At 41.2% G+C, this 18,554-nt stretch overlaps 1 protein-coding gene across 1 annotated transcript in view; it reads right to left on the bottom strand.

Moving 5' to 3' along the window:
• SGCZ (sarcoglycan zeta) overlaps positions 1 to 18,176 on the bottom strand; it is a 397,649-nt gene extending 379,473 nt beyond the window's left edge. The window contains exon 1 of the mRNA XM_079307199.1: positions 17,212 to 18,176. Within this exon, the coding sequence (XP_079163325.1) occupies positions 17,212 to 17,250 (39 nt within the window). The 5' untranslated portion in view covers positions 17,251 to 18,176. The remainder of the gene's footprint in view (positions 1 to 17,211) is intronic.
• Between the last annotated feature and the right edge of the window lie 378 nt (positions 18,177 to 18,554).

The raw sequence follows: 18,554 nt of genomic DNA on the forward strand, positions 1-18,554 counted from the left end.
TATTTTTTACATCTTTTTACAGCTAAATTCTTCTGAAAAAGTGAGGCAGAAGTTGATCCTTGCAAGAAATGCAATCAAATTCAAGCCATGACTGCCATTTGGATAATATACATACACAGCTCTCAAAGATGCTGTAGTACATACATGCAGCCCCTCTTGGCAAGGCTACACTACCTTCAGAAATGCAGCATATCTTTTTCAACAAAACCTGGGTCAAAATAAAAAGTGAGAAAATGAATCTCTGCATGTACATACATAAAACTCCACAGCCCATCTGAAAATGTGCTTATGGCACTAGCAAGCATTGCTTAATTTTGTTAATGATTTGGTCAGAGACTTTGAGATTACTCCAGTCTTCCAGATATTTAATGTCTTAAGAAACAATTGGATTAGTCTCAATGTCACAGGTTTATTTCACCCATTTACCTTATTTACTCATATTAAGCTGGTAAAATAAATTAGACTAAAGCATAATTTATGACTGCCTTAGGCATATCATCTTGAAAGGCATTCAGTCTCAACCTGTAAACATCAACAGACTGACAATTCATCTCTTTCCTGGTAAATTTACTCCAGCAGCTAATCATGCTCCCTTTATAAATTTGTTTCCTGATGGGGATATGCACATGCCCTGTGCAACTATTATGCCCTTCTCCACTACAATGAAGTCCTTTAATATGCTGAAGTTGCCCTGCATTCTATCAAGTCTCTTTTGTTTGTTTGTTTGTTAAATTAAATTAAATAGGCCAAGCTTATTCAGACTTTTGGGGGGAGTGGGTAGTATTTTTGATGACATTACTGTTTCAAGGTACTCATGCAGGCACTAGAAGCAAAGTTGTTTGTTTATTTATGACCACAAGAACAGCTGCAGCAAATAATGAGTCATTGTAGGAGGATACTTGGAGACACCATATAAAGACAGGATAAGTATTTAGGGATATTTCTATCAGTTTCCATTCCTGGAGAAGAATATACGTCCTGTATTTTATTCAGTTACTGCTTATGAGAATCCTTTTGTTCTTAAAGGTTTTAAGAACCTTTGCTAAAGGGCCTCATTAAAAGAATGTCAAATGGGCATGAGGTCTTTGAGAGCTGCCTCTGGCTGCCATACCCAGCACTGTTCCTCTCCAGACAAGCAGACCTGGAGAAGCAATCCTCCCTGTGTTCAGGCTCTCCTCCAGAGCACCCTGTGGCCCAGCACTCCTGCAAATGTGGGACCTTGTACAGCAAACACTGTCCTCTCTCCTACACCAACACTGAATCACCCAACCTATGGAGCTGCTTGGCCTGGGGAAGCATTTCAAGTAAAGAAAATTTATCTTGAAATATATGGAAGGTGAAAACACTGTGATAAATTACAATGGAATAAAAGATTAATTTCCAAGTGGTTAGAAGTATTTATGCAGGTTACTCATGTTACTGCTGTCACCCAACAGTATGGCTATTACAGAGCTGTTCAAAAACTTCCATAGAATATTCCAGCACAATTATTTAAACAAGGGTGAATTACAATGTATAAATGATCTTTTTACACATGAATAAAGACTTAGAGCTAGATAGATTATTTAGTTCCAACGTGGTTAAAATATAATTATTTCACTCACAGAAAGATTCCTATTGTGTTTCCCACAACGATGTGATACATTCTTAATGTCCTATTGTGGTATCTGCATGCAGAGCACTTCTAAACAGTAATTATTGGTATAATTCTCACACACAGCCTGTATGTGTATCACAAGCATGAGTGGATTCACTTGCTGAAGTAGAGCACTTGTTTTCCTTGCTGGAAACTGAGGGGAAAAAGGGAAACAAAATCTCTTTTCAGTGTATTACACACTGCAAGTGGCTCAGTGCAAAAAATGGAAAGAATATTTTTGATTACATGGCTGCAAAAGCTGTAATGCTGCCCCTTATGTTGATGACTAGCTTATGTTTTCTTCCATCCACTATAACTACTTACAAGGTATAAAATGTACGCCTAGACTTGATTTTCTGAGTTGAAGCTGAGCTGAAGCTTAGTCTTCTGAGAAGGAAAATGCTTTGTGGGACTCAAGCCAAATGAAACACAGCAACAGGACCAGGGACTGCTTTTCTTTACAGATACCATAAAGGAAACTAATATGGCCTGAGATCTCACTGTCTTTTCAGCAGAGCTGCTTTCACAAGGAGAAGGGAAGTGTCTCCCAGCAAAGGAGGCTGAAGAAACATCAGCACTGCAGCATGGGGAGAGGTGGATTCAGCAGAGTCAGGACTGCCCTGCAACACCTTCCCTGGAGCATGTGTCAGTCAATCTGATCCCTGGCATGCCACAGAGCAGGAGGTGGGTTGGTAGCCAAGCCCCTTGCCTCTTCAGGGATATACTGGCTGAGAAAAAAATCAAATCAAAATACACACACTGTGATTATTGGGCTGTGGCAGTTACTAAAAACTGAGATGCCCTTGCCCATTATTTTTGAGACCTCTGAATTTTGGTGCCTACTGTCTCATTTTCCTCTCAGCTACAAAATGCCCATTGTCACAAACACACAGTGCTGCAGTAATTAGACCCACATATTGCCCTGGTTCTATCAGGTGATTGAACTTCTGCTGCCATCAGTGAGGGAGTATGTAAGAAAGCCTCTAGACAGCAACAAGGTCCATGAGCATATATCTAGTACCAATCTCACCAATCATGATATAGGAAAATTTTTCCCACCTGTTTCTGTTACTATTTCTTCTATTAAAAACATATTTAAGTCTTGAAAATCTCAGCAAATATTTCCTTTTTTTACTGAAATTAATGAGAGTATTCTGGTGAGAGCTTATGAAAACAGATGCAAACCAAGAGAGTCTGTAACTACAATAGCAGACCTCTTATGGCACTGTTGACAAAAAGTTTTAAAACTTGAAATGAGAGAAAATGAAAAAATGCAGTCCTATAAAAGCTGTACACGCATATGTACATATAGACACTTTATAATGCACACACTACTTAGAAGTGGATTCAATTATTATACTTAGAGGAAAGAAGAATTCAAAAAGAACAATGGCTTTGGCTCAGCTAACATAGTACCTTCAATCAGCAGACTGCCCAGCAAAAAACCTTTTATTTAGGGAAGTTTTTCAGAAAATTACTGAAGGGCCACAAAGCTAAATCGGAAGAGATCAGAAGGAAAATAAAAATAAACAGAATCAAAACCCTGTGGTATAGAAATTATGTTTTGTCTTTTTTATCCATATCAACTACAAGCTATTGAAGATAAGTATTTTCCCATTTCTGTATCTAGAAAACAGAACATGCTATTCCCTTTAATTGTGCAGATAAAGCAAATGTCTCAAGCAGATCTTGCCTTTTTAAACAAGAGAGGAAACAAAAGTTTTTCCCAGAAGCAAATTTTAAATTTCTTAAAAACATGATGCAATATACTAATTTTAACATCAATTTCTGTACCAAATACACCTCAGCAGTGGATGGACTTAGGCAGAAAGTAGGCAAGGCAGTCCCTGACTCAGGGGTGCATCTCTTTACTGTAACCTCTTCCACAGTTGAGACATAGTCTACCTGATGACCCCTTCAGATGAGACTGCCTATCTCACAGCTCTTCAGGCAGTGACACAGGTGTGTGCACACACATGCATGGGTGAAAGGACTGCAGGAAGAGCTCGTACAGGCATCTCATGGATATGAGCTGGCCATGTGAGCTCCCAGCCCAGAGCACCAACATATTCAGGGCTGCATCAGAAGCAGCATGGCCAGCAGGGCCTTTCCTCCTCTCTCATGAGACCCAGGAGTGCTGCATCCAGATCTGGGGTCCTTGGCACAGGAAGGACTCAGACATGCTGGAGCTGGTCATGGAAATGATCAAAGGGCTGGAGCATGACTCTGATGAGGACAGGCTGAGACAGATGGGTTTGCTCAGCCTGGAGAAGAGAAGGCTCTGCAGGAAACTTACTGTGATCTCTCAGTATTCAAAGGGGGCTTCTAGGAAGGATGGATGAGTGATAGAAATTCAGACTAGGTATGTGGAAGAAGGCTTTTACACTGGAAGAGATTGTCCACAGAAGTGGTAGTTGCCCTACCTCTGGACACAGCCAAGGTAGTTTCAATGGGGCTCAGAACAGCCTAGTCTGGTTGAAGATGTTCTTTGAAGAGGGGTTGGATTAGATGACTTTTAAAGGCCCCTTTAAAATCTGAACTATTCTATGGTTCTTTAATGTCGTTTTTTGTCACCAACTATTTTTTTCACTGATATTTTGCTGCAGTATTAATTACATGGCCTAGCTAGCAACAACTTTTCAAAATAACTGTTCAGGAAAGTTTAGAGACAATGCCCTTCATAAAAGTGTAATTTTCCTGTATTCGTTAAGTTCTAAATCACATCTAAAATCAGGTTTGCTGTATTTGTTTCCAGGAGTCAATGGGCAACTATACATAAATCATATCCTTGTATGTGACTTAAAAGGACAAATGTTATTTTCTTTCTGAGGTTGACAGTCAAAATATATCTTTAGGAAATAATACTTTTGGTAATTTACCCTGTAATCATGAACAGATTGTTTTCTACCAGCCAATGTGGATATTTACATCATAAATCTAATCAGAGCACATTCAAAGTACAAGGTGTAACAAAGAGTGTCGAGTGAAAATGGAATCCTACCTGCACCATGAGACACAAAAGTACACCTGGAGCTCATAAAAGACATTTTTATTAAAAATGTTAAATTCCATAGATTTTTTTTTCTTTTTCTTTTTCTTTTTTTTTTTTTTTTTTTTTTTTTTTTTTTTTTTTTTTTTTTGGTCTTTGATACAGCCTTGCCAAAATGGTTGGCTTTTGGTCAGAATAAGAAACATCCATTTAGTCATGATCCAGGATATTTCTCCCAAAAGCACTGAGATAGCTTTACTGACATCTCAGTATTTTGATTTCCACTGTGCCCTTAGCCACTTAAAATGCTACAGGCTATTGGTTCTGATGCTGGAAAATGTAAAAATGGAAAATGGGCCCACCTTCTAAACCCTCAGGCCACAGTCAATGGATATTGGCTGAGCTGACATTTACACTTCCAGATCAGCAACATCCCCCTACCCCCAGAGAGTTAGTTCTGTGAGAAAGATGTTTTAACACTAGGACAGAAAGCACAGAATTTTGAGTAGAAGGCTATTTCTCAGTGTCTTGTACTTCCCCTGGAAATTCTCTACCTATTAACCACTCACAAGCAGACCCGTTCCCTACAAAGTAATGCACCTGTGCCTACATTTCTGTATAAGCAAACAAAAGAATTCAAGATCTCACAACTGGCTGGAAAGAAAACACTAGGCTCTAATGTATGCAAACTGCATCCCTCAATGCATATTTTCATATACACTGATACATTCATGTATACAATACACTGTTGACTTGTCTCCATGCTTAAAACTAAGTTGACTTTAGGCAGCCAGGATTTTTCAAGAGCTACTGGTGATAATATTATTAACCTATGGTATTGGAATTTTGTTAGTAGCACCTGATTTATCCCAGTAAACAGCACAACCATTTCATTCTTAGCCCTGGACCATGAACGTTTACAGCTTTGAGCTTTCCATTTATTTTGTTTTTTTCAGAAGGTGCCAATAGAAGCAAACTATGCATTAAACTGATACAGATAGAGACTGTTGCATGAGAGATGCATTGCACTTCCACCTTTTAAAATGTATGATTTTTAAATGTAGATTTTTTTATTAGTTATTTTAATTGGCTCTAGGTTCAAAGAGAATAAATTGAGCACACAAGTAATTATTCCTCTTACTGTCTTGTCCTCCCTTGAAAGGTTCACAGAATGTATATTTTCAACTAAAAGCTGGGATTTTATCTGTCTTTAAGATTTAATTGTGAAACAACTTATATTGATATAAGGATTAGTTTTATTCAGATGTAATAATTGCAAATGCACCCATATTAATCTTAGTTCAACATTGGATATAGGCATGCCTTGGCTTCCCATTAAATAAACAACTGAATCCTGTATATTTTGGCTGAGGCAGTTCAGAAGGTCAATAAGCAGGATTTGTCATTTAGGAATATAACATTTCCTTTGTCCAATTCACATTGTTGTAACTACTTCTGAGCAGTTGTTTAGAACACAAACCTTATAGACACTAAAATAAGGAGATGATTGGTTCTTGAAATGTGTGGTCTGGTTTACTAGCAGTTGACAAGGCATTTTACAAGAACACATCTGACTTTTTACAAGTTTCCAATAGCAGTAAACTTTATTCCTGCTGACAGCAGAAGCAATTGCTGTGTTCAGACTAAAATTGATTGGTTTAAGTCCATTTTCTTGTTTCATGTTTTATGCTCTAAGGTTACATTTAAATATGTTTCAGATAATCATTTTGTAAAAAACAATTCTTTGTATGTTACTGAGGTAAAAAAGCATATGAGCACCAAATCATTGCAAGGTAAGGGAAAGCGGAGTTTATTTGAATTGGAAATAAGCATTTAACTTCCTCATGTAGAAAACAGTATTTTCATAGTGAAACTTTCACCTTTTTTTTTTTCAGTTTATAAGATAGAAGAAAAAAAATAGCGCAAATAATAAAAAAGCAAGAAATAAAACTGCCATCGTAACCATCTGCAGCAAGCAGGCACTTTGTGTATTGTGATCCAAACATCTGCCTTCATGCCATGATTCTTAGGCCACATTTTGGAATAATATCATTATTATTCCAATAATAATGTATTATAATTGTATAATTGTATAATAATGTATGAGTGGCAACTCAGGATACACAAGTCTGGAAAATATCATACACAGAATGGGCACTTAACACAGTTACAACCATTCTGCTTTGTGAGGGATGATCCAGCTTAAGATGCTCCAGCTCCCAGCTGCCACTCCCCGCCCCCACAACAGAGCTTACTACCCCTGCACCACTGCTGAGCCAGCTGGATTTTGTTCTGGATTTTGTTTGAAAGTGTTTGGATCCCCTGAAAGTAAAATTTAGGGCATTTTATTTCTGCTAGAGAAATTGCAGAGTCTGTGCAACTGGCTGGCAGGTCAAACAAGGGTGAGAAGAGAGCAAAGTGACTTCAATAAGTCAGTGGAAGGCACCTTCATGCTATTGGCTTCTTCCAGTAGATTTGAATCTTGTAATCTCTCCTGTTTCCTTCTTCATGCTCCTGGCTTTGTCTGGGAGGAGTCACAAGATGCATATCAATGCTATGAGATATTTTGGCATTGTTATCAATTATTAAAGAAATCCATAATTTAAAATGTAAATGAGTCCACACACAAAGATGCCTTGTCAGCTGCAAGTTAACCATAAAACACATTGCATACCAATTAGGTGGTGACATTCCACTGGGACAGCAATTTCATCTGCTTTCATAGGTTTTGAGATTTTCTGCCCAATCACCTCCTGTGAACCTGAGTAAGTAATTTGACTTTTCTAGCACCTCAACAAATAAATTATCCATATGCTACAGACACATTACTTTCTAAATAGTAACATTAGCACAAAACACAGGGTTCTGCTTTGTCTTAAAAATTGCAAAATATAGTAACAATATGTGAATAATTAAGATGTGTCCATGAGGCATCAGCTTCAGTAACAATGCAGAGAGTTATACAGCCATTTTGATTCAGTTTGTCACCACCTCAGCACACCATCACTATGCTGTCATTTGTTATTGCACCCCTCAGCCTTCCCTTTCAGCTTCATTCTAAAACTGCATTGGCAAGCTCTGCATGTCTATTACAAAAGAATTGCATTGTAGTCTGATGCAGCAGCGTACTCCTAAAACCAAAATAAATTTTACTCAATATAATCTATAATTCTTGACAAATCAGGTGATAGGCTTCAGCACAGCTTCCCTAGTGCTCCCTCCTTGCTCTGCTCATCATGCTGCAATTTTCTGCCTACTAGGTACATTCATTGATTGATCAAGGCTTGCAAAAGTCTGAGTTGAATAGGATAGACAGGACCTCAGCAAAGGGTGCCTTCTGTTTTATGCCTGTCAACACTGTCATGGAAATTCTATCATAAGACACAGAGACCACTCACTATCTCACAATTTTATTAAACAATGGCACAAGTGGTCTTGCTAGACTGGGTAGATGATGTATTTGCATCAACAGTGAATGTTATCTACCTCATCTGAAATAATACTGAACAAAACAGGGAGCTTAACTAGAGAGAGGTCTCTTCTGAACAAACAGATCATTTCCCAATCACATACTCACTTGCATCTAGTGAGTTGGGGGAGAAACAAAGAAAAGTATGAGATCAATTCTAAAAATAGTAACTCACTCTCCTGAAAACAAGATATACTTACAGAAATTACATTGTCAGTGCCAGTACTGGGGAAATAGCACACGCTAAGTAACTTGTTGGTCTCTGAAGAATTATATACTTCTGCCAGCTTTTTCAGGAAAGTCTAATAAAATATTGATGAAATAGAAGAATAATTTTCTTTGCATCAAGATTAAGTGGGAACAAGAGTCTATACAATGGACAGTTTTTGCATTCATCTCATGTCTGCTCAACTGCAGGAATCATTGGGAAATGGCACATAGAATATTCCTAAACCTATGTGTATCTGAAATAGTAAATGTCAACTTGAGTCCTACAGGAAGTGACAGTCAGTACCAGCTTGTTGCCAGCTATTTCTGCAACAACCTATAAAGCTTGACACAGCCAGGTAGTCTTGTGCTAGGACTAAATCCTATTGTTTCAGAACTAATAAAAAGGAAGACAATTATTATTAAGCTGTATCAAAATGCATAATTACAATCAAGCCCGTGTGCTGGTACCTGTCAGAATCTTCAGAGGGAGCTGAGGTTCTGACAAAGAGTATTAGAGAGTAGGGGTAGATGCCTTCAGAACCCCATAAACTAGAGCAACTCAGCTAAGTGATTTCTACAGAGTATTTACCACTGTTGATGATGATTCAATTAAAAAAAAAAAAAAAAACAGATGGATCTTGATCTCAAATTTTGTCCTTTTTTAATTTTTTTTTGCCTGAGCTGTTCTAAACTTCTGAGAGGATTAAGATTTTTTGTCATTTTGGAAGAAAGGATTTTTGTAGTAAGTGTCTCCTAGTTTGTACTTATTCAGAGCTAATTTTCAAGCTATTTATAGTAGTAAATGATGCTGTGAGTTTCAGCTTTAAGGCTAAGCAATCTTCTTGGAAAAACTTCCAGTCTTTTTGTAATGCTTTCTGAAATTCCCTCTGCCATTTATTGAGGCATAGATTATTCAAGTTCCTTCCTCACACATATATTACATGGTGAATGGGATTTGCAACAGCCAGCTCAGCAACCCTGCTCAGCAGGGAGACTCCTGAATTAGCCAAGACAAATTACCAAAAAAAAAGAAGGGCACAGACAGAATTCTTATATATCTCCTGAAGCCCTACAACCTTGTCAGAATTTTCTGTACAGAATAAAAATTCACATCCTTAAACCTTCTACAGGCCTGTGATGACCAAGCAATCACTTTGAATACAGAAAACTGGCTCAATCTTTTCTTCAATATAGAAACAACCCCTCCAAGTTGAGTTACAGTCTCCTTTTATTGTTTAAGATATATGTAGTTTAAGCTAATAGTAAAAAAAGAAATCACATTAAAAGAAAGACCCAGGCATTTTTTACCTCATTTGTCCACTTACCCAGTGAAAACCATTGGGGTCACTCTTGTGTGAGTGACCCCAGGTTTGCAAAGAAGTCACCTTTGAGCACCTTAATTGGGGTCCCCAGGAGAATTCAGTATATCTGGGGGATGTGTATCAATCCTAAAGCAGGATGAATCATAAAATACTCTCAGTCCAGATGGCCAATATGCAAGTGAATGTGTTATAAGTGTGATCTGTCTGAGCAGCATGACCAGGGAGAACTGAAGCACTTTGTGTCTTGTGGGTGAAGTGGGGTCTTTTTGGATTCCTTTACAGGACAGAGCCTCTGTTACTCTGTAGGAAACTTCCCTGTAGCAATTCCTAAGGGAAATAATGAATGTTCCTGGAAAACAGTGTACCTAATAACAGCTTGACTACTTCCAAAGCTACCTACAACCAAACCATGTTTTTGCCCAAACCTGGGGTGCAATCAGGAAAGACAGAGTGGAGAGGGGAGTGCCCAGCCCTGACACCCCCAGCAGAGAGCAGGCAGGCTGGATGGGTGGCACCTTTCTGAGCTCAGGTTTAACACCCTTTACAATATAAGGCTTTGAAGTGAGGGTGACATACAACCCAGATTCTGAGGCTTAATTCAACTAGCTTTCTTCCCCTTTATTATAGGTAGCTCGTGAAGTTTTAGACTGCCTCTCAATCTTTGTCATCTGTTGATCTATGTTCAGAAACTTACTAGCTTATAAAGCAGCAAAGGTTCTATTGATTCTTTACTTTTAGTTATATGCTGGAAATTTGTTAAATGGAAGTTTAAGTTGAGCAAACATGAAACCTTCTTCTAACAGTTCATTTACTTGTCTTCAATGAGTTAAAGGGCAGATCTTTACAAAGTGCTTTGTGCATGTGGACTAGCTTTAACTAGAAATAATAAGATTTAGTATTACTAATTAACTTTATTTGGAAAGTGCTTTCTGTAATTTCAGTGGCTCACAGCATTACTTTCTCAACTACAGGTTCCAGCATACCTGGGCAATTGCACTGCTTGTGTTCAATAGGAAGTGAGGAAATTTTCCCCCTTTCCTGAATCCCACTCAAAATAACTAATGAACAATTTTGCGTAGAAGATGACTTACATAACTGAGAAGTTGAAGTATCATCAACCTCCATCCTGAAGAATGAAAATAACAAAAATGCCTTTGTGGATCTGATCCAAGAATATGTCCTTTCCACCCTTATAATGGTACAAAGAACAATGCATTTAGAAAGCACAAATTAAAATTAATTCCATTTCCACTTTATGTGCTACCATTAAATGTACACTACTACCTTAATACAAGCTGGAAGGGATGTGATTTTTCAACAGTGGCAGCCTCAGTTTACTAACATAATTTGTTCAAGAGTTGTAGGAGCAGGAAGGCAGAACCTATAAATTCCAGACCATGCTGCCCACATGAACTGAAGAGAACTGCTAAAACAGAGATATATGGCTGAAGGCCAGATTTTTATGGCTGAGGCTTTCTACTGCTTGTGGCACCAATTTTTAGGCATATCACTGATATGCTTCTGCAGATATAGCTTCAGTGATTCAACAAAGTACTGCTAATTTTAAATTGCAGAAAAATATGATCCTCTGTCCTCATTTATTACTTTCCAACTGCAAATGCACAGAGTTTATATCACACAATCATCCTTAACATGTTAGCTGGAGGTATAAGAAGATAGGTACAGAAAGAACACTTTTTTTATTAAAGTTGCTGAACACCAGAAGCTTGCTTTGACTTTCTCAGTACCTCTGTAAATCTGGCCTTGTGTGATTAGTTGCAGTAATACTGCTGAGAATAAAGCCTCACATTTTGTGTCTCTCACTGTTGTGGCTTAGCCAACAGACATTCCTTCCTGTGACAAGGAACAAAACCCAGTGCTCGTGGATAGCAACCTCACAACATCTTTCTTCACAAAGAAGGGTTTTGTTGTGGATCAAAGAGTTAACCTGTAATATCTAAGAATTAGCAAAGGATCAGATGGCTTAGTAGATAAATGTGTCTTCCTTCTTGGACTAAATAATTCTGGCTTTACAATGCATTATACATGGCTGCAGTCAAAAGTGCAAGAGGGTGTTAAGAACATTTCTGTAAGCTCTTTAAATGTACAAAGTGTTTCAAAATAAAGGAAATAGTACAACTTCTAAGCCATGTTTCTTTTGAAGGAGAGAAGAAAATGACAGAAAATTTCCCTATGAGGAACTTCCATGTCAAAGTAAGAAAAGTGTCTATTCATAACCCAGAGTAACTTTTTTATTATTATTATTTGAATCCTCATCTCTGTCCTTTGGAATGCTGTGTCTTTAGAGGACATAGAAACAACTACGTTAGATATGGATTTACAACATTTATATAAAAATACCACAAGGTGAAATAATTTCACAGGAAATGTCTCTTGTGGCATTCTCGCCATAGTACTTTTTTTTTATTAAGTAAAGCAATCTTACTCCTGGCTTTATCAGGAAGATGGGAAAACAGCATCAACCTCCAAAAGGTTAAGGAATATAGTACAAAAGCATGACTGGGACTCACAAATGTGTATTCACATTACAGATTTATTTTTGGCTCTAGTATGAGTCATACACTGTCTTCAAATCTTATATTCAGATCTATAGAAACAACCCAACTTATAGTAGCATCACACACTAACATTTTCCAGTTCAGGAAGAAAAAAAATGCGTTGCTAACCTTTAGGTAAATCTCTTTCATCCTTTTTTTTTTTTTTTTTAGGTGCAAAATACAGTGGTAGAGGAAAACACAGTATTTTTTCCCAAAACTGAGAAAAACAGGAAGAAGAAGTGGTTTTTTCCCTTTAACCAAGCTTTCAAATTTTGATGCATTTTCCATTTAAAAAGTGTTGAGCTTAGCAAAGTTGTAATGTACAATGACAAAAAGCTCAGCCACAGGTTATATGGATTCTCTGCAGTCACAGTACAGGAATGATTTCTAAAGTTTATAGTGAGAGCACTGCCATTGTCTTGACCTTTTTTCTATGTCTGCTGAACAACTATATCTTATGCATATAATTCTCTCCAGCTTCCTGAACTATATCTAGTCTTTATACATATTGAGAGATGGAGAGGAAATCCAACAATAGCAACACATAGAAAAGAAATTTGCATGTATATTACTTTAAAACCATTTCAGCTTGACCTTCCATGAAGAATGGTTTAAAGGATGAATGCTCTGACTGTGAATGCAAAGGTTAATTGTCTTTATTGAGTATTGCTGAAAGGACCCTAGTAAACCATGAAGGTTTCTCAGAGGGACGTACTAAAGAAGGATAGGAGTGAGGTTTTGCATTAAAAAGACAAATCCCTTAATATCCACACTAAGGTGGTCCATGTCCCAAGCAGAAGAGTTTAATAAATGAAACAGACTTTCTTAAGAGGCTGTTGAGTGTTATAGAGTACTATACTTTCTATTACAGAGTGACTGACTTCAAAGAGATAAAACCACCTACCTAAACTCATCAAAAGTCCTCCCACACCACACCAAGCACATTAACTTCTCTGCCTCCTTCTTTTTAAACACAAATAAATGAAAAAAAAATGCAGAATTCCTCAGGGTATTAGTTCTCCTGTTAACTAAAGCACTGAAATGATTTACATGTTTAAGATCATAAAAGTACCCCTTGTTTAAATTGTGGTGGTTTTCTTGTTTGAATTTATCAGATATTTTTCAAATTAGATAAACTGCTTTGGAAGACTATTGTTGCAAAACCCTCTTCTTGTTTCATGCTATGTTATGTCATATCACCAGGAAATGCAAAACTGTACACAGACTATAAACATTCTTTCATGAGCAGGATAAAAAAATTCAGCTAATATTTACAAGATGATTCAGAAATGAAGTGTTTAATTCTTTTGCATATTAAAAGTGGCAATTTCAAGACACTTAAGCACACTATTAATCAAACATCTTGGGATTGCAATGAAGAATTCTCACTGAACCAGTAACTTCAAGTAAATAACGGCTTCCATAATTTTTTTAATCCACCATATTAATAATCTCACTGTTATCATACATTCAATTACAAACCAACTTTCTTCCAGATAATATCAGTGGTTTACACACTACAAGGAATACTATCTCTCTCAAAGACTGTACACAAACTGTGGTTGCTAAACACACATAAGTGAAACAGTCATGATACACAATAGAGGAATTACATGTCAAATGAAGGAGCAAATGTGAAGGACAAAATCTGTAATAATGTCTCCAACATCAATGCAAATCACAAGTCAACAGGGTCCAGCAAACAAAAATGCCTCCTAACTCTTTCTGCAAATGACACTCAGAAAAGTTCAAGCAATAAAATGATTTCACATAGTTTTTAAATGCACTAATGCAAAATAATTAATCCTCTTTTATATACATATACAAACTACAGAGTCCTATAAAATGCATAATACTCATATAATCACACAATTTAATATGTGTTCATAATGTAGGTGTAGACTTGCATATACATTAGGTAACAGGAAGCCCTTCCCAACACTAAACCCAAGACTACAGTGCAACTATGACAAAATTATTTAGTTTATGTACTGCTCCTCTAAAATAAAAACCCCCACAGGCTTGTGAGTTAAAAAGTCAGAGGGAAGTTCTTATATGCATCTGAGAGAGATGAGACAGATCAAAGGAAAGCCAGAACAGCTCAAAATCTCTGGAAGAGCAGTCTCTGCTTTCCATACTGATTTCTTTCTCCAGGGTTTATTCACGGACTAGTAAAGGGAAGCACACCTACCTTCATTAGCAGGTGTTGCACACATGGTACTTGCTGAGCTTTTCACAAAATCCTCTTTCAAAATGTCTATTATCAACATAAATAATTCAGAATCCATTACAATCATTGCACTAAATAAACAGATTTTGAATTTGTATTTATGGCTGATTTAAGGTGCATCAAAGTTTTATATATAACACAGTATACGTTTTCAGTGACATTATTACTATTTTCTTTAGAGACCACACATTTGATTTTTATTGGTAGGGAAGTCGTCACTATTTTTTGGATGTTTACTGGCATTATTTGTCATAGCAGAGGAAACCCATTATCAAGAGAGTCCAACCTGTTTGCAAAACTCTTAGCAAGCTCTGCTGCAACAAGCTGCTGCCCAGGCATTCCTGACATGAGCCGTACATGCACAGACCTCTGGCTGCCTGATATGTGTGTGCCCCGACTGCCTCTTTGGCCTGGCAAGGAACTGTGTCGGCCCGGGGGAAAATGATTGGAGCCCTTCACCCCTCCTGAAAACACCCAGAAACTGATCCAAGCTTTCCCGACCCGGAGCAGTACGGGAGATGCTCTTTACTGCGCCCAATTGCAGCAAGGTCACCAGCTGGGAACTTCCCGGGCCCCCGAGAGCTTTGCCCCACCTTGTATTGCTGCTGTGGGAGAGTGGCCGGGGCTGGTCCTGAGGGCAGCCCAGCTGGCCGGAGGAGGGGCGGCAGAGCCCGGGCTCGGCGCTGAGCGGAGCCGCTCCGGCGGTGCCGGGCCCGCACCACCCCCTGCCGGCCGAGCGCCCCGCTCCGCTCCCGATCCCGCTCCGCTCCCGCTCCGCTCCCGCTCCCGATCCCGATCCCGATCCCGATCCCGATCCCGATCCCGATCCCGATCCCGATCCCGCTCCGCCGCGTCCTGCCGGCGCCTGGGATCGCTCCCAGCGGCCGCACATCGATAAAACACCCGGGAAAGACGGCAAGTGCATCGCTGGCCCCAAAGCGCTGCCCAAACTCTAATAGCATCTGCAGAAATGCCTCCTTTGGAAGCCCTTCTCATCCGTATGAACGGAAGCGGTAGGGAGGAGACGGTGAAAGTGCCGATGCTTACTTCTCAGCTGCTTCTTTGCTCAAGGTCGCTCAGCCTGTACACGCTGCAACACGAGTCCTCACTGCAGGGCAGACAGCTACGGGATAACTGGAAACCCCCTGCCCTTCAGCCTAGGTGGATGCCCTGCTCACAGCTGGACGTGCCTCCTGCTTTACCGACAATTCACGCGAAGTGCTGCCCTCTTGTAGCATTAACATAGTTTCCTTAAAGACCCTTTAAAAATAATCCTGTACAATAAAACTTTTCGCCCCCTTAATCGGAAGACCCGTCTTTTGCCTCTCCCGCACCAGCGGGATGCTGTGAATCCTGCGAAGGCTGAGGCAGAAGGGGGATGCACTCCCCGGCAGCCCAGGCAAGCAGCGTTGGCGGCGGGGAAGCCCTGGAAGCGCTGTGAGGATCAGGGGCTCTCAAGCAAATCGTTTCATGGTCTTTCCTCTCCTGCGCTGCCGTCACCTCAATTACTCGAACAGCGCTACAGTCCTGGGGTGCCTTTCCCTGGGGAGATTAGTAGGAGTTCCGAGCCAGACTGGGGGGGGGAGGGGGGGGTGAATATATTTATTCAGTACTTTCAGATCTGGTTTATTGGAAAAGGAAAGGAGGCCCCAGCAGCCTTGGCACGCCAGTTCACCTTCCCAGAGGCAAGCGCTTCTCCGCGGGGAAGCTGAGGGGTGTCCCGCGGGTGGCCGTGCGTGGGGTGGCCAAGGAAGGTGATCTTCCTTCAGCTTCCCCTGCCCTCTCATCGCTCCCTTAGCGCTGCGTGCGCCGCCACTGCGGCGAGGTGAGTGAGTGTGTGTGTGTGTGTGTGTGTGTGTGTGTGTCTGTCTGTCTGTCTGTCTGTCTGTCTGTCTGTCTGTGTGTCCGTGTGTCCCACCCCTCCGGCTCGGCGGCCCCGCTGAGCTCGCCCCATTTTCCGCTCCCTCTCTGCTGCGGTCCTGAGCCAGCCACCCTCTTCACCGCGTATGGACTGATAGATAGTTTATATTATTATCCTTAGTATGATGATGAGATGATGATGATGATGATGATGATTTGAGCCAAATTCGGCTTAGGGCCGGGGGTGGGGGGCTGGCAGTAGGTGTAGGAAGGCTCTATCTCCGCAAAGGAGCATGCTCAACGCTCTCAGGCATGCTCCTTCAGAGGAGGGAGCCAGAGCTGTGCTGGGGGCTGTGGGGGAGCAGAATCCTCCCAGCTCGCACCGTCCTAATGCAAAGTTTGATTGTACCGGCGGTCCCCGGGCCGCGGCCCGGCATCTCACCGCCGCTGCCTCAGCATCGCTCGGCTGGGGGACCCGCACGCGATGGGGGCGAGCCGAGAGGGGGGGTGGAGGGGTGGAGAAGGGTTTCCCCGTCGCTCCCGGCGGCAAGGGGAGGAGAAAGAGGAAGAAGAGGAAATGCCCAGGCCAGAATGGCTTCAGAGCCAACTTCTGCCGGCGAAGCCGCGGGTCAGTTGCCGCTTCGTCCCGGCTGTCCCCGGAGCTGTCCCAGTGTTCATGCAAAGCCGAGAGCACCCGGGCAGTACCATCAGCACTATCATCACCACCACTATTATTATTAATACTATCATGACGATGCAGGCAGAGGGGAAGGCGCGCTGGGCTGGGGCAGCCGCCCTGCCGCGGGGCTGCCGCGCCCGGCTCCGCGCCCCCCGCCCGGGCTGCGGGACCCCGCGCAGCGCCCCTGCGGTCCCCGGCCCCGCGGCAAAGCGGGGACACAGCCCCGCACGCAGCCACGGCGCCCGGCCGGTCGCCTACCTTGAGCTCCTCCGTGTCCAGGTTTGCTGATCTGTCCATAGAGCGAAACTGTGCGGAGCGGACGGGAAACTACGGAAGTTGTGCCAAAAAATAAAGAAGAACAAAGAGGAGGGGGGTGAAAAATAAAGCGGGGGGGGAGGGGGGAAATCTAGTCTCTCAGTTTCCAGCCTAAACTCAGCCTTGTCCTCCAAACCCTGGCAGCTCTCCTCAGTCTCATTCTCCGCGATCACGCCTCCACCGGTTAAAATAAATAAATAATTAAATAAATAAATAAATATTTCACTTTTTTTAAAAAAATAACTCCCTTAAGGATTAAAGCGACAGGTGATCCTTCCCTGGTGAAAGAGGTTCGCGTCCTCGGCAATGAAAGGAGACAGGAAAAAAAATCCACTCAGTTTAAAGATTATTTTTTTTCTTCTGCAATAAGCTCAGAAACCGACGAATCGCTGTATCCCGAGGGAAAAAAAAAAAAAAATCCTTCTTCTCTGGACAGCATCATGCAGCAAATTTCAAGCAAATGTGTTCAAACTGAAGAGAACAGTCTATGATAAAAGCCTTTCTCCGTCATGCTACCAGAGTAGTCTGGTAGCTAATTTAGCACCCTGTGAGCGCCAGACGTTAGCGATGAACAATTTCGCTGGCAAGATAACAAAATCCCCCAAGTCCTGCATAGGCTCAAAAATTGTTTTGCAGCTAAAGATAATCTGTCTGTAATAATAATAGTAATGTGTATATGCACACACATATAAAATAAAAGAAAGTCTGTAGGCTATGGTCTTCTTTGAAGGTTATGCTGGAAGAGTTGAGAGGAAAACAGGAGGTGGATCTCTTGCAGAAGAGAAGGGAGAAAGAGGCAGAGATTTCCCTCTCCGTCCCTGTTTTACTGTCCTTCACCGCCAGGTGACTGACTTCCCTCCTGTCGGCTGGCGCGGGGGGATTTCTCCAGCTCTGGAGCAGCAGCGTTTCCTCCCGAGCAGCCCCGTTGGCCAGCGCCGCCCTCCCCGCGGCCCCTCCGCCTCCCCGTGCCGCGCACCATCCCGGGGGCTCTGAACCGCCGGCAAAGCCCGGCTCACACCCAGACACACTGCTCTGTGTCTGTTGTGTAACTCAGGGATCATTCACCGCACTCATGTATCATTCCAGATAAAAACGAATATATATAGTCACATCTGCAGGTCTGTCTGAATTAATAAGGTGGTGTGGAACTTCTCAATCTTTGGCTGGTAGCGAGCAGTTCTGTGCAGCTGTTGAGTGTATCATTGATGGGCTGCAGCTGTGATGTGAGCAGCCTTTCTGATGGCACGTGGATTAAGTCTGAGACTCTCAGAGTGTTACTTCTACTA

The sequence above is a fragment of the Erithacus rubecula genome (assembly GCF_903797595.1).
Source record: "Erithacus rubecula genome assembly, chromosome: 5".
Lineage (NCBI taxonomy): Eukaryota > Metazoa > Chordata > Aves > Passeriformes > Muscicapidae > Erithacus > Erithacus rubecula.